Source organism: Coregonus clupeaformis, unplaced genomic scaffold (assembly GCF_020615455.1).
Source record: "Coregonus clupeaformis isolate EN_2021a unplaced genomic scaffold, ASM2061545v1 scaf0093, whole genome shotgun sequence".
Classification (NCBI taxonomy): Eukaryota; Metazoa; Chordata; class Actinopteri; order Salmoniformes; family Salmonidae; genus Coregonus; species Coregonus clupeaformis.
The window spans coordinates 242,943-259,033 of NW_025533548.1; the positions used below are offsets into that span (position 1 = coordinate 242,943).

Here is a 16,091-nt window from a genome sequence, read left to right on the forward strand (position 1 = left end):
TATCCATCTGTCTATACGTCTATCCGTCTATCCGTCTATCTGTCTCTCCGTCTATCCGTCTATTGTCTATCCTTCTTTCCGTCGATCCGTGTATCCGTGTATCCGTCTATCCGTCTATCCGTCTATCTGTCAATCTGTCCTCCGTCTATCCGTCTATCTGTCTATCTGTCCTCTGTCTATCTGTCTATCTGTCTATCCGTCTATCCGTCTATCCGTCTATCCGTCTATCTGTCTATCCATCTATCTGTCTATCCTTCTATCCGTCTATCCGTCTATCCTTCTATACGTCTATCCGTCTATCCTTCTATCCGTCTATCTGTCCTCTTTCTATCTGTCAATCTGTCCTCTGTCTATCTGTCTATCTGTCCTCTGTCTATCCGTCTATCCGTCTGTCTGTCCATCTGTCTATCCGTCTATCTGTCTATCTGTCCTCTGTCTATCTGTCTATCTGTCCTCTGTCTATCCGTCTATCTGTCTGTCTATCCATCTGTCTATCCGTCTATCCGTCTATCCGTCTATCTGTCTATCCGTCTATCCGTCTATTGTCTATCCTTCTATCCGTCGATCCGTGTATCCGTGTATCCGTCTATCCGTCTATCCGTCTATCTGTCAATCTGTCCTCCGTCTATCCGTCTATCCGTCTATCTGTCTATCTGTCCTCTGTCTATCTGTCTATCCGTCTATCCGTCTATCCGTCTATCTGTCTATCCGTCTATCTGTCTATCCTTTATCCGTCTATCCGTCTATCCGTCTATCCGTCTATCCTTCTATCCGTCTATCTGTCCTCTGTCTATCTGTCTATCTGTCCTCTGTCTATCTGTCTATCTGTCCTCTGTCTATCTGTCCTCTTTCTATCCGTCAATCTGTACTCTGATTATCTGTCTATCTGTCCTCTTTCTATCCATCTATCCGTCTATCTGTCCTCTGTCTATCCGTCTATCCATCTATCAGTCTATCCGTCTATCTGTCCTCTGTCTATCCGTCTATTAGTCTATTTGTCTATCTGTCCTCTGTCTATCTGTCTATCCGTCTATCCGTCTATCCGTCTATCCGTCTATCTGTCTATCCGTCTATCTGTCTATCCGTCTCTCTGTCTATCCTTTATCCGTCTATCCGTCTATCCGTCTATCCTTCTATCCGTCTATCTGTCCTCTGTCTATCTGTCTATCTGTCCTCTGTCTATCTGTCTATCTGTCCTCTGTCTATCCGTCTATCCGTCTGTCTATCCATCTGTCTATACGTCTATCCGTCTATCTGTCTCTCCGTCTATCCGTCTATTGTCTATCCTTCTATCCGTCGATCCCTGTATCCGTGTATCCGTCTATCCGTCTATCCGTCTATCTGTCAATCTGTCCTCCGTCTATCCGTCTATCCGTCTATCTGTCTATCTGTCCTCTGTCTATCTGTCTATCCGCCTATCCGTCTATCCGTCTATCTGTCCTCTGTCTATCTGTCTTTCCGTCTATCCGTCTATTGTGTATCCGTTTATCCATCTATCCGTCTATCTGTCCTCTGTCTATCCGTCTATCCTTCTATCCGTCTATCCGTCTATCTGTCCTCTGTCTATCCGTCTATCCGTCTATTGTGTATCCGTCTATCCTTCTATCCGTCTATCCGTCTATCCGTCTATCCGTCTATCCGTCTATCTGTCAATCTGTCCTCTGTCTATCCGTCTATCTGTCTATCCGTCTATCTGTCTATCCTTTATCCGTCTATCCGTCTATCCGTTTATCCGTCTATCCGTCTATCCGTCTATCTGTCCTCCGTCTATCCGTCTATCTGTCTATCCATCTATCCGTCTATCTGTCCTCTGTCTATCCGTCTATCTGTCCTCTGTCTATCTGTCTATCTGTCCTCTGTCTATCTGTCTATCTGTCCTCTGTCTATCCGCCTATCCGTCTGTCTCTGTCATCTGTCTATCCGCTTCTATCGTCTATCTGTCTATCCGCTCTATCTGTCTATTGTCTATCCTTCTATCTCGTCTATCCGGTCTATCTGTCAATCTGTCTCTCCGCGTCTATCCGGTCTATCCGGTCTATCTGTCCTCTGTCTATCCGTCTATCTGTCTATCTGTCTGTCCGTCTATCCTTCTATCCGTCTGTCTGTCCTCTGTCTATCCGTCTATCTGTCTATCTGTCTATCTGTCTATCCGTCTATCCGTCTATCTGTCCTCTGTCTATCCGTCTATCTGTTTATCTGTCTATCCGTCTATCCGTCTATCCATCTTTCTGTCCTCTGTCTATCTGTCTATCTGTTTATCTGTCTATATGTCCTATGTCTATCCGTCTATCCGTCTATCTGTCCTCTGTCTATCTGTCTATCCGTCTATCCGTCTATCTGTCCTCTGTTTATCTGTCTATCTGTCCTCTGTCTATCCATCTATCCGTCAATCTGTCTATCTGTCCTCTGTCTATCTGTCCTCTTTCTATCCGTCTATCTGTCCTCTGTTTATCTGTCTATCTGTCGTCTGTCTTTCCGTCTATCCATTTATCCGTCAATCTGTCTATCTGTCCTCTGTCTATCTGTCCTCTTTCTATCCGTCTATCTGTCCTCTGTTTATCTGTCTATCTGTCCTCTTTCTATCCGTCTATCCGTCTATCTGTCCTCTGTCTATCTGTCTATCCGTATATCCGTCTATACGTCTATCCGTCTGTCCTCTGTCTATCCGTCTATCCGTCTATCCGTTTCTATCTGTCTCTCTGTCTATCTGTCTATCTGTCTATACGCATATCCGCTTATCCGTCTATCCGCTTCTATCCGTCTATCTGTCCTCTGTCTATCTGTCTATCTGTCTATACGTATATCCGTCTATCCGTCTATCCGTCTATCCGTCTATCCGTCTATCTGTCCTCTGTCTATCTGTCTATCCGTCTATCCATCTATTTTCTATCCGGTCTATCTGTTTATCCGTCAATCTTTCTGTCTGTTCTATCCGTCTATCCGTCTATCTGTTCATCCAGCCAATTTGTCCTCTGTCTATCTGTTTATCTGCTTGTCTGTCTATCTGTTCTTCTGCTCCTCCGTCTATCCGCTTCATCTGTCTATCCGTCTATACGTCTATCTGTCCTCTGTCTATTCGTCTATCTGTCTATCTGTCCTCTGTCTATCAGTCCTCTTTCTATCCGGTCTATCTGTCCTCTATTTATCTGTCTATCTGTCGTCTGTCTATCCGTCTATCCATTTATCCGTCAATCTGTCTATCTGTCCTCTGTCTATCTGTCCTCTTTCTATCTATCTATCTGTCCTCTGTTTATCTGTCTATCTGTCCTCTTTCTATCCGCTTCATCCGCTTCTATTCGTTCTCTGTCTATCCGGTCTATCCGTCTATCCGTCTATCCGTCTATCCGTCTATCTGTTTATCCGTTTATCCGTCTATCCGTCCTCCGTCTATCCGTCTATCTGTCTATCCGTCTATCCGTCTATCTGTCCTCTGTCTATCAGTCTATCTGTCTATCTGTCTATCTGTCTCTCTGTCTATCTGTCCTCTTTTCTATCCGTCTATCTGTCTCTCTCTTTATCTGTCTATCTGTCGTCTGTCTATCCGTCTATCCATTTATCCGTCAATCTGTCTATCTGTCCTCTGTCTATCTGTCCTCTTTCTATCCGTCTATCTGTCCTCTGTTTATCTGTCTATCTGTCCTCTTTCTATCCGTCTATACGTCTATCTGTCCTCTGTCTATCCGCTCTATCCGTCTATCCGTCTATACGTCTATACGTCTATCTGTCCTCTGTCTATCCGTCTATCCGTCTATCCGCCTATCCGTCCTCTGTCCTCTGTTTATCTGTTTATCCGTCTATCCGTCTATCCGCTCTATCCGTCTATCCGTTTATCCGTCTATCCGCTCTATCCATCTATCTGTCTCTTCTGTCTATCTGTCTATCCGTCTATCCATCTATTGTCTATCCGTCTATCCGTCAATCTTTCCTCTGTCTATCCGGTCTATCCGTCTATCCGGTCTATCTCGCCTATCCGTCTATCTGTCCTCCGTCTATCCGTCTCTATCTGTCTATCTGTCTATCCGTCTATCCGTCTATCTGTCCTCTGTCGATCCGTCTATCTGTCTATCTGTCTATCTGTCTATCTGTCGTCTGTCTATCTGTCTATCCGTATATCCGTCTATACGTCTATCCGTCTGTCCTCTGTCTATCCGTCTATCCGTCTATCCGTCTATCTGTCCTCTGTCTATCTGTCTATCTGTCTATACGTATATCCGTCTATCCGTCTATCCGTCTATCCGTCTATCTGTCCTCTGTCTATCTGTCTATCTGTCTATACGTATATCCGTCTATCCGTCTATCCGTCTATCCGTCTATCCGTCTATCTGTCCTCTGTCTATCTGTCTATCCGTCTATCCATCTATTTTCTATCCGTCTATCCGTCTATCCGTCAATCTTTCCTCTGTCTATCCGTCTATCCGTCTATCCGTCTATCCGTCAATCTGTCCTCTGTCTATCCGTCTATCCGTCTGTCCGTCTATCCGTCTATCTGTCCTCCGTCTATCCGTCTATCTGTCTATCCGTCTATACGTCTATCTGTCCTCTGTCTATTCGTCTATCTGTCTATCTGTCCTCTGTCTATCAGTCCTCTTTCTATCCGTCTATCTGTCCTCTATTTATCTGTCTATCTGTCGTCTGTCTATCCGTCTATCCATTTATCCGTCAATCTGTCTATCTGTCCTCTGTCTATCTGTCCTCTTTCTATCTATCTATCTGTCCTCTGTTTATCTGTCTATCTGTCCTCTTTCTATCCGTCTATCCGTCTATCTGTCCTCTGTCTATCCGTCTATCCGTCTATCCGTCTATCCGTCTATCCGTCTATCTGTTTATCCGTCTATCCGTCTATCTGTCCTCCGTCTATCCGTCTATCTGTCTATCCGTCTATCCGTCTATCTGTCCTCTGTCTATCAGTCTATCTGTCTATCTGTCTATCTGTCCTCTGTCTATCTGTCCTCTTTCTATCCGTCTATCTGTCCTCTCTTTATCTGTCTATCTGTCGTCTGTCTATCCGTCTATCCATTTATCCGTCAATCTGTCTATCTGTCCTCTGTCTATCTGTCCTCTTTCTATCCGTCTATCTGTCCTCTGTTTATCTGTCTATCTGTCCTCTTTCTATCCGTCTATACGTCTATCTGTCCTCTGTCTATCCGTCTATCCGTCTATCCGTCTATACGTCTATACGTCTATCTGTCCTCTGTCTATCCGTCTATCCGTCTATCCGTCTATCTGTCCTCTGTCCTCTGTTTATTCTGTTTATCCGTCTATCCGTCTATCCGTCTATCCGTCTATCCGTTTATCCGCTCTATCCGTCTATCCATCTATCTGTCCTCTGTCTATCTGTCTATCCGTCTATCCATCTATTGTCTATCCGTCTATCCGTCCAATCTTTTCCTCTGTCTATCCGTCTATCCGTCTATCCGTCTATCCGCCTATCCGTCTATCTGTCCTCCGTCTATCCGTCTATCTGTCTATCTGTCTATCCGTCTATCCGTCTATCTGTCCCTCTGTCGATCCGTCTATCTGTCTATCTGTCTATCTGTCTATCTGTCGTCTGTCTATCCGTCTATCCATTTATCCGTCAATCTGTCTATCAGTCCTCTGTCTATCTGTCCTCTTTCTATCCGTCTATCTGTCCTCTGTTTATCTGTCTATCTGTCCTCTTTCTATCCGTCTATCCGTCTATCTGTCCTCTGTCTATCCGTCTATCCGTCTATCCGTCTATCCGTCTATCTGTCCTCTGTCTATCCGTCTATCCGTCTATCCGTCCTCTGTCTATCCGTCTATCCGTCTATCTGTCTATCTGTCTATCCGTCTATCCGTTTATCCGTCTATCCGTCTATCCGTCTATCTGTCCTCTGTCTATCCGTCTATCTGTCTATCTGTCTATCTGTCCTCTGTCTATCTGTCCTCTTTCTATCCGTCTATCTGTCCTCTGTTTATCTGTCTATCTGTCGTCTGTCTATCCGTCTATCCATTTATCCGTCAATCTGTCTATCTGTCCTCTGTCTATCTGTCCTCTTTCTATCTGTCTATCTGTCCTCTGTTTATCTGTCTATCTGTCCTCTTTCTATCCGTCTATCCGTCTGTCTGTCCATCTGTCTATCCGTCTATCCGTCTATCTGTCTATCCGTCTATCCGTCTATCCGTCTATTGTCTATCCTTCTATCCGTCTATCCGTCTATCTGTCAATCTGTCCTCCGTCTATCCGTCTATCCGTCTATCTGTCCTCTGTCTATCCGTCTATCTGTCTATCTGTCTGTCCGTCTATCCTTCTATCCGTCTGTCTGTCCTCTGTCTATCCGTCTATCTGTCTATCTGTCTATCTGTCTATCCGTTCTATCCGCTCTATCCGTCTATCTGTCCTCTGTCTATCCGTCTATCTGTTTATCTGTCTATCCGTCTATCCGTCTATCCATCTTTCTGTCCTCTGTCTATCTGTCTATCTGTTTATCTGTCTATATGTCCTATGTCTATCCGTCTATCCGTCTATCTGTCCTCTGTCTATCTGTCTATCCGTCTATCCGTCTATCTGTCCTCTGTTTATCTGTCTATCTGTCCTCTATCTATCCGTCTATCCGTCAATCTGTCTATCTGTCCTCTGTCTATCTGTCCTCTTTCTATCCGTCTATCTGTCCTCTGTCTATCCGTCTATCTATCCGTCTCTCTGTCCTCTGTCTATCTGTCTATCCGTCTATCCGTCAATCTGTCTATCTGTCCTCTGTCTATCCATCTATCTATCTGTCTATCTGTCCTCTTTTCTATCTGTCCTCTGTCTATCCATCTATCCGTCAATCTGTCTATCTGTCCTCTGTCTATCTGTCCTCTTTCTATCCGTCTATCTGTCCTCTGTTTATCTGTCTATCTGTCGTCTGTCTTTCCGTCTATCCATTTATCCGTCAATCTGTCTATCTGTCCTCTGTCTATCTGTCCTCTTTCTATCCGTCTATCTGTCCTCTGTTTATCTGTCTATCTGTCCTCTTTCTATCCGTCTATCCGTCTATCTGTCCTCTGTCTATCTGTCTATCCGTATATCCGTCTATACGTCTATCCGTCTATCTGTCCTCTGTCTATCCGTCTATCCGTCTATCCGTCTATCTGTCCTCTGTCTATCTGTCTATCTGTCTATACGTGATATCCGTCTATCCGTCCTATCCGTCTATCCGCTTCATTCTGTCTCTCTGTCTATCTGTCTATCTGTCTATACGTATATCCGTTCTATCCGCTCTATCCGTCTATCCGTCTATCCGTCTATCTGTCCTCTGTCTATCTGTCTATCCGTCTATCCATCTATTTTTCTATCCAGTCTATCCGTCTATCCGTCAATCTTTTCTTCTGTCTATCCGTCTATCCGGTCTATCCGTCTATCCGTCAATTCTGTCTCTCTGTCTATCCGTCTATCCGCTTGTCCGTCTATCCGCTCTATCTGTCCTCCGTCTATCCGTTTATCTGTCTATCCGTCTATACGTCTATCTGTCCTCTGTCTATTCGTCTATCTGTCTATCTGTCCTCTGTCTATCAGTCCTCTTTCTATCCGTCTATCTGTCCTCTATTTATATGTCTATCTGTCGTCTGTCTATCCGTCTATCCATTTATCCGTCAATCTGTCTATCTGTCCTCTGTCTATCTGTCCTCTTTCTATCTATCTATCTATCTGTCCTCTGTTTATCTGTCTATCTGTCCTCTTTCTATCCGTCTATCCGTCTATCTGTCCTCTGTCTATCCGTCTATCCGTCTATCCGTCTATCCGTCTATCCGTCTATCCGTCTATCCGTTTATCCGTCTATCCGTCTATCTGTCCTCCGTCTATCCGTCTATCTGTCTATCCGTCTATCCGTCTCTCTGTCCTCTGTCTATCAGTCTATCTGTCTATCTGTCTATCTGTCCTCTGTCTATCTGTCCTCTTTCTATCCGTCTATCTGTCCTCTCTTTATCTGTCTATCTGTCGTCTGTCTATCCGTCTATCCATTTATCCGTCAATCTGTCTATCTGTCCTCTGTCTATCTGTCCTCTTTCTATCCGTCTATCTGTCCTCTGTTTATCTGTCTATCTGTCCTCTTTCTATCCGTCTATACGTCTATCTGTCCTCTGTCTATCCGTCTATCCGTCTATCCGTCTATACGTCTATACGTCTATCTGTCCTCTGTCTATCCGTCTATCCGTCTATCCGTCTATCTGTCCTCTGTCCTCTGTTTATCTGTTTATCCGTCTATCCGTCTATCCGTCTATCCGTCTATCCGTTTATCCGTCTATCCGTCTATCCATCTATCTGTCCTCTGTCTATCTGTCTATCCGTCTATCCATCTATTGTCTATCCGTCTATCCGTCAATCTTTCCTCTGTCTATCCGTCTATCCGTCTATCCGTCTATCCGCCTATCCGTCTATCTGTCCTCCGTCTATCCGTCTATCTGTCTATCTGTCTATCCGTCTATCCGTCTATCTGTCCTCTGTCGATCCGTCTATCTGTCTATCTGTCTATCTGTCTATCTGTCGTCTGTCTATCCGTCTATCCATTTATCCGTCAATCTGTCTATCAGTCCTCTGTCTATCTGTCCTCTTTCTATCCGTCTATCTGTCCTCTGTTTATCTGTCTATCTGTCCTCTTTCTATCCGTCTATCCGTCTATCTGTCCTCTGTCTATCCGTCTATCCGTCTATCCGTCTATCCGTCTATCTGTCCTCTGTCTATCCGTCTATCCGTCTATCCGTCCTCTGTCTATCCGTCTATCCGTCTATCTGTCTATCTGTCTATCCGTCTATCCGTTTATCCGTCTATCCGTCTATCCGTCTAACTGTCCTCTGTCTATCCGTCTATCTGTCTATCTGTCTATCTGTCCTCTGTCTATCTGTCCTCTTTCTATCCGTCTATCTGTCCTCTGTTTATCTGTCTATCTGTCGTCTGTCTATCCGTCTATCCATTTATCCGTCAATCTGTCTATCTGTCCTCTGTCTATCTGTCCTCTTTCTATCTGTCTATCTGTCCTCTGTTTATCTGTCTATCTGTCCTCTTTCTATCCGTCTATCTGTCCTCTGTCTATCCGTCTATCCGTCTATACGTCTATCCGTCTATCTGTCCTCTGTCTATCCGTCTATCCGTCTATCCGTCCTCTGTCTATCTGTCTATTCGTCTATCCGTCTATCCGTCTATCCGTCTATTCGTCTATCCGTCTATCCGTCTATCCGTCTATCTGTCCTCTGTCTATCTGTCTATCCGTCTATCCATCTATTGTCTATCCGTCTATCCGTCTATCCGTCAATCTGTCCTCTGTCTATCTGTCTATCCGTCTATCCATCTATTGTCTATCCGTCTATCCGTCTATCCGTCAATCTTTCCTCTGTCTATCCGTCTATCCGTCTATCCGTCTATCTGTCTATCTGTCTATCCGTCTATCCGTCTATCCGTCAATCTGTCCTCTGTCTATCCATCTATCCGTCTATCCGTCTATCTGTCCTCCGTCTATCCGTCTATCTGTCTATCTGTCTATCTGTCTATCCGTCTATCCATCTATCCGTCTGTCTGTCCTCTGTCTATCCATCTATCTGTCTATCTGTCTATCTGTCTATCTGTTTATCGGTCTATCTGTCCTCTGTCTATCCGTCTATCTGTCTATCTGTCTATCCGTCTATCTGTCTATCCGTCTTTCTGTCCTCTGTCTATCTGTCTATCTGTCTCTCTGTCTATATGTCCTCTGTCTATCTGTCTATCCGTCTATCCGTCTATCCGTATATCTGTCCTCTGTCTATCTGTCTATCCATCTATCCGTCTATCTGTCCTCTGTTTATCTGTCTATCTGTCCTCTATCTATCCGTCTATCCGTCAATCTGTCTATCTGTCTTCTGTCTATCTGTCCTCTTTCTATCCGTTTATCTGTCCTCTGTCTATCTGTCCTCTGTCTATCCGTCTATCTATCCGTCTATCTGTCCTCTGTCCTCTGTCTATCCGTCTATCCGTCTCTCTGTCCTTTGTCTATCTGTCCTCTTTCTATCCGTCTATCTGACCTCTATTTATCTGTCTATCTGTCCTCTTTCTATCTATCCGTCTATCTGTCTATCCGTCTATCCGTCTATCTGTCTATCTGTCTATTTGTCTATCCGTCTATCCGTCTATCTGTCTATCCGTCTATCTGTCTATTCGTCTATCTGTCCTCTGTCTATCTGTATATCTGTCCTCTGTCTATCTGTCTATCCGTCTATCCGTCTATCTGTCCTCTGTCTATCTGTCTATCTGTCCTCTGTCTATCTGTCTATCCGTCTATCCGTCTATCCGTCTATCCGTCTATCCGTCTATCTGTCCTCTGTCTATCCATCTATCCGTCTATCTGTCTATCCGTCTATCTGTCTATCCGTCTATCTGTCCTCTGTCTCTCCGTCTATCTGTCTATCTGTCTATCTGTCCTCTGTCTATCTGTCCTCTTTCTATCCGTCTATCTGTCCTCTGTTTATCTGTCTATCTGTCGTCTGTCTATCCCTCTATCCATTTATCCGTCAATCTGTCTATCTGTCCTCTGTCTATCTGTCCTCTTTCTATCTGTCTATCTGTCCTCTGTTTATCTGTCTATCTGTCCTCTTTCTATCCGTCTATCCGTCTATCTGTCCTCTGTCTATCTGTCTATCTGTCCTCTGTCTATCTGTCTATCCGTCTATCCGTCTATCCGTCTATCCGTCTATCCGTCTATCTGTCCTCTGTCTATCCATCTATCTGTCTATCCGTCTATCTGTCTATCCGTCTATCTGTCCTCTGTCTATCCGTCAATCTGTCTATCTGTCCTCTGTCTATCTGTCCTCTTTCTATCTGTCTATCTGTCCTCTGTTTATCTGTCTATCTGTCCTCTTTCTATCCGTCTATCCGTCTATCTGTCCTTTGTCTATCCGTCTATCCGTCTATCCGTCTATCTGTCCTCTGTCTATCTGTCTATCCGTCTATCCGTCTATCCGTCTATCCGTCTATCCTTCTATCCGTTTATCCGTCTATCCGTCTATCCGTCTATCCGTCTCTCTGTCCTCTGTCTATCCGTCTATCCGTCTATCCGTCTATCCGTCTATCTGTCTATCTGTCTATCCGTCTATCTGTCCTCTGTCCTCTGTCTATCCGTCTATCCGTCTATCCGTCTATCCGTCTATCTGTATATCTGTCCACTGTTTATCTTTCTATCTGTCTATCTGTCTATCCGTCTATCCGTCTATTCTTCTATCCGTCTATCTGTCCTCTGTCTATCTGTCTATCCGTCTATCCCTCTATCTGTCAATCTGTCTGTTTTGTTGTGTTGTTGTGTTGTGGTGTTTTAGTGTTGTTGTGTTGTGTTGTTGTTGTGTTATGGTGTTGTGGTGTTGTGTTGTTGTTGTTGATGTGTTGTGTTGTGTTGTGGTGTTGTGGTGTTGTGGTGTTGTGTTGTTGTTGTGTTGTGTTGTGTTGTTGTTGTTGTGTGGTGTTGTGGTGCTGTTGTTGTGTTGTTGTTTTCCCGGGTGATGCGTTTACCACCCTCGTGACAAGAGAACAGATGTGCAGCTAGGACAGTGTGTCAGTGTTAGTGTACACACACACACACACACACACACACACACACACACACACACACACACACACACACACACACACATACACACACACACAGAGACACACACACACACACACAGTGTGTTAGTGTCAGTGTTGTGCCTCTCCTGACCAATAAACAACAGATTGGGCCTCAGAGGGCCTGAAGATGTCTGTGTAGGAGAGGCTGAGAGGAGGAGAGGAGGAGAAGAGAGGGGGAGGAGGAGGAGGAGGAGGAGGAGGAGGAGGAGGAAGGAGGAGGAGGAGGAAGAGGAGGAGGAGGAGGAGGAGGAGGCGAAGAGGAGAGGAGAGGAGGAGGAGGAGGAGGAGGAGGAGGATGAGGGGAGGGGAGGGGAGTGGAGGAGAGAAGGAAGTGAAGAGGAGCAGAGGAGGAGGAGGAGGAGGAGGAGGAGGAGAGGCGAGGAGGAGAGGCTGAGAGGAGGAGGAAGAGGAAGAAGAGAGGCTGAGAAGCTCGATAATGTTTTTACAGGGAAAGGGGGGAATCCACTTTGGTCAATGTGTTGAACTAAGAAACTTAATGTGTGTGTGTTCCCCCTACCTGAGAGCTGGGTACCAGGGCCTTCCACCAGTGACCACCCTTCACCAGATCAACCTCACTCAGAGGCAGCGCCACCTACCAATGAAAACACATGATTAGAGATCTAATGTATCAGTCAGGGATGAAAGTAGATATCTTCCTTGTACTGGACCTATGTGTGTGCAAATGTTTTTATGAGCCTAAAGATGTAATTAAACTGTAAAAATGTATTACCTTTTAATGTAGGATGAACACAACCAGTCATTGTCAAATAAATCACTTCAAAAAGTAGACTACCTGCGTACGTTCATCCACTAAAATAATTCCAGCATCTGATGAATGAAAAAGACATCTATTAAAACACCCAAAAGTCTAATGACATTCGGCGATTTTCGTTAGGCACACTTGTAGTCTGAATTGATCTGTGTTCACATCGAACCACACCGCATTTTGGAACGTATACCACCCCTTTTTCAAGTCCATTTGCTAATTTCTCATGCGGCTGACATGCGGTAGGCTAATGATAAATGATTCTGTAACAGCCAACAGTTTTCCCTCCATCTTTGTTTTAATTATTGTGATAGGCTCATGTTTTACCGGCTTACTTTCACCCCTGGTATCAATACTCACAGGATTGGTGTGTGCTCGAGTGCGCGCTCGTGTGGTTGTGTATGAGTGCGTGTGTACGTGTTTTGCTTGCGTGGTTGTGTACGCGTGTGTGTGTTCACCTTGCCGATGACACAGTGTCGTGAGAACTTGTCAAAGTCGACGACAGACAGCAGCAGGGTGCGGCGCTGGGCCTCCAGGAACAGAAGGTCAAAGGTGAACCGCTCCTCGAACACCGGGTTCTGTGTCTTCCTCTTCACCCCCGTCTGAAGAAGAAAAATACTTGATTGTCCTTTAACTTACAGAAAAATGAGTCTTTATGCTCACAACCCAACCCCACCCTGAGGCTGGAAGCAACAGGTCTGCCTCAGTGCAGCACCCCCAGAGCAATACTTCTAGGTAGGGTTAAGTGATTTGGACAAGGGCACAACAGCAGGCAATGGTATCTAGGATACTGATGCCACCAACCCTTCCAGTTGCCAGCTCACATCCCACCAGATTTTTCCAGTCGGAGCTGGGATTCAAACCAGCAACCCTCCATTTACAGGGCCGCTTCCCTAACCGCTAGGCTACCTGCCGGGAGTTCTTGTGGTCCGGCAGCAGGCTGATCTTGACGTATGGGTTGGAGTGGGCCATGTCCTGGCGGGCACCATCACAGGTCAGGGGGGGGGGCAGGTCGCGAGCCTCAATGACCCTAACGCCCAGGTGGCCGTTGATTAGGTCATACCTGAGAGGAGAGGAGAGGGGTGGGAGGGAGGGAGGGAGAGAGAGACAGAGAGAAAAAGAGAGAGAGCGAGAGAGAGAGAGAGAGAGAGAGAGAGAGAGGAGGAGAGGGGGATGATCAGAGACACAGAGAGAAGGAGAGAGAGAGAGAGAGAGAGAGAGAGAGAGAGAGAGAGAGAGAGAGAGAGAGCGAGAGAGAGAGAGAACAACAACAACAACAATAACAACAACACAATTAGACCCAACCAAATCTTGAGAAAACAAAAAGAGAATTACTTGACACATTGGAAAGAACAAACAAAAAAACAGAGCAAACTAGAATGCTATTTGGCCCTAAACAGAGAGCACACAGTGGCAGAATACCTGACCACTGTGACTGACCAAAACTTAAGGAAAGCTTTGACTATGTACAGACTCAGTGAGCATAGCCTTGCTATTGAGAAAGGCCGCCGTAGGCAGACCTGGCTCTCAAGAGAAGACAGGCTATGTGCACACTGCCCACAAAATGAGGTGGAAACTGAGCTGCACTTCCTAACCTCCTGCCAAATGTATGACCATATTAGAGACACATATTTCCCTCAGATTACAGCGATCCACAAAGAATTTGAAAACAAACCCAATTTTGATAAACTCCCTTATCTACTGGGTGAAAAACCACAGTGTGCCATCACAGCTGCAAGATTTGTGACCTGTTGCCACAAGAAAAGGGCAACCAGTGAAGAACAAACACCATTGTAAATACAACCCATATTTATGTTTATTTATTTTCCCATTTGTACTTTAACTATTTGCACATTGTTACAACACTGTATATATACATAATATGACATTTGAAGTGTCTTTATTCTTTTGGAACTTCTTAGTGTAATGTTTACTGTTAACATTTATTGTTTATTTCACTTTTGTTTACTATCTACTTCACTTGCTTTGGCAATGTTAACATACGTTTCCCATGCCAATAAAGACCTTAAATTGAATTGAATTGGAATTGAATTGAATTGAGAGAAAGAGAGAGAGAGAGAGAGAGAGAGAGAGAGAGAGAGAGAGAGAGAGAGAGAGAGAGAGAGAGAGAGAGAGAGAGAGAGAGAGAGAGAGAGAGAGAGAGAGAGAGAGAGAGAGAGAGAGAGAGAGAGAGAGAGAGAGAGAGAGAGAGAGAGAGAGAGAGAGAGAGAGAGGGAGGAGGGGGATGAGAGAGAGAGAGAGAGAGAGAGAGAGAGAGAGAAGAGAGAGAGAGAGAGAGAGAGAGAGAGAGAGAGAGAGAGAGGAGGAGAGGAGGATGATCAGAGACACAGAGAGAAGGAGAGAGAGAGAGATAGAGAGAGAGAGAAAGAGAAAGAGAAAGAGAAAGAGAAAGAGAAAGAGAGAGAGAGAGAGAGAGCGAGAGAGGGGAGGAGAGGAGAGGGGGATGATCAGTGACACAGAGAGAAGGAGAGAGAGAGAGAGAGAGAGAGAGAGAGAGAGAGAGAGAGAGAAGGAGAGAGAGAGAGAGAGGGGGGAGGAGAGGGGGATGATCAGAGGGAGATGAAGAAAAGTAAGAAAGATCAGACAAACAGATGAATGAAAATAAAATGAGTGTCTTTCTTATTTTGCTGTATTTATTTCTGGGGCTTACATGCTGCTGGTTGCTTATTATTATTAATATTATAAAACATAAAATATATAATACAATATATAAAAGACAAAACATTACTGTGTGCTGAAGTGGAGCATGCCCAGTTGGTAGCGTAGCAGAATCTCGTCGTCCGTTAGCGAAGTCCACGTCGTCTCGGATGAGTCCAGAGAGTAGAGGCGTGGCTCCAACTTCCGGAAGTAGTCGTCCGGAGGGGGGCTGGGGTCGACGCAGCGGCTGGATCACCTCCTTCCTGGGGCCCATGGCCCAGAACTCTATGGGCTTCACATCAACCAGCGGAGAGCTGGGCCTGCGGGCGTCTAGACCTGGGGAAGGGGAGGGGAGGTGAGGGGAGAGGGGGGGGGGATAGAGGAGAATATAGATAGAGAGAGGAGAGGGGAATGAAGAAGTTAATGGACAAAAATTAAATCATTTTTTGATTCAGTGGTTCTTAGTGGTTCAGTGTTTGATCCAGTGGTTCTTACTGGTTAATTGGTTCAGTGGTTCAGTGTTTAATTCAGTAATTCCTTGGTTCAGTGATTCAGTGTTTAATTCAGTAGTTCAGTTGTTAATTGGTTCAGTATTTGATTAATTGGTTCAGTGGTTAAGTGGTTAAGAGTTCGATTCAGAGATTCAGGGGTTCAGTATTTGATTCAGTAGTTAAGTGGTTAATTGGTTCAGTGTTTGATTCTGTGATTCATTGGTTCAGTGGTTCTTACTGGAGAGTTGTCGGATCAGGCTGAAGGTGGATCGGGACATCTCTGAGCTGGAACGTCTCCGGGTCGGAAGGCTGTCCAGCGGTATTGCCATGGCGTCAACATGAGTGACCCTGGTATCAGTGTCCTTCTCATCCACACACTCGTTCACTCTGAGACGGAGCAAGAGAGAGAAACAGAGGGAGAGGGAGAGAGAAAGACAGGGAGAGAGAGAGACATAAATAGAGAGAGAAACAAAAGAAAGAGTGAGAGTGGGAGAGAGAGAGGGAGGGAGGGAGGGAGGGAGGGAGGGAGGGGAGAGAGAGAGAGAGAGAGAGAGAGAGAGAGAGAGAGAGAGATAGTTTAACCTCATGATCTACTACAGGGGCTTTT

The 16,091-nt window shown here is 45.2% G+C and overlaps 1 protein-coding gene across 1 annotated transcript in view; it reads right to left on the reverse strand.

Annotated features, from left to right (window-relative positions):
• The window catches only part of LOC121570693 (synaptotagmin-17-like), a 100,307-nt gene that overhangs the window by 49,924 nt on the left and 34,292 nt on the right, over window positions 1–16,091 (reverse strand). Inside the window, 6 exon segments of the mRNA XM_041882166.2 lie at window positions 12,087–12,161; window positions 12,794–12,937; window positions 13,245–13,398; window positions 15,085–15,224; window positions 15,226–15,329; window positions 15,723–15,871. Of these exon segments, the coding sequence (XP_041738100.2) occupies window positions 12,087–12,161; window positions 12,794–12,937; window positions 13,245–13,398; window positions 15,085–15,224; window positions 15,226–15,329; window positions 15,723–15,871 (766 nt within the window).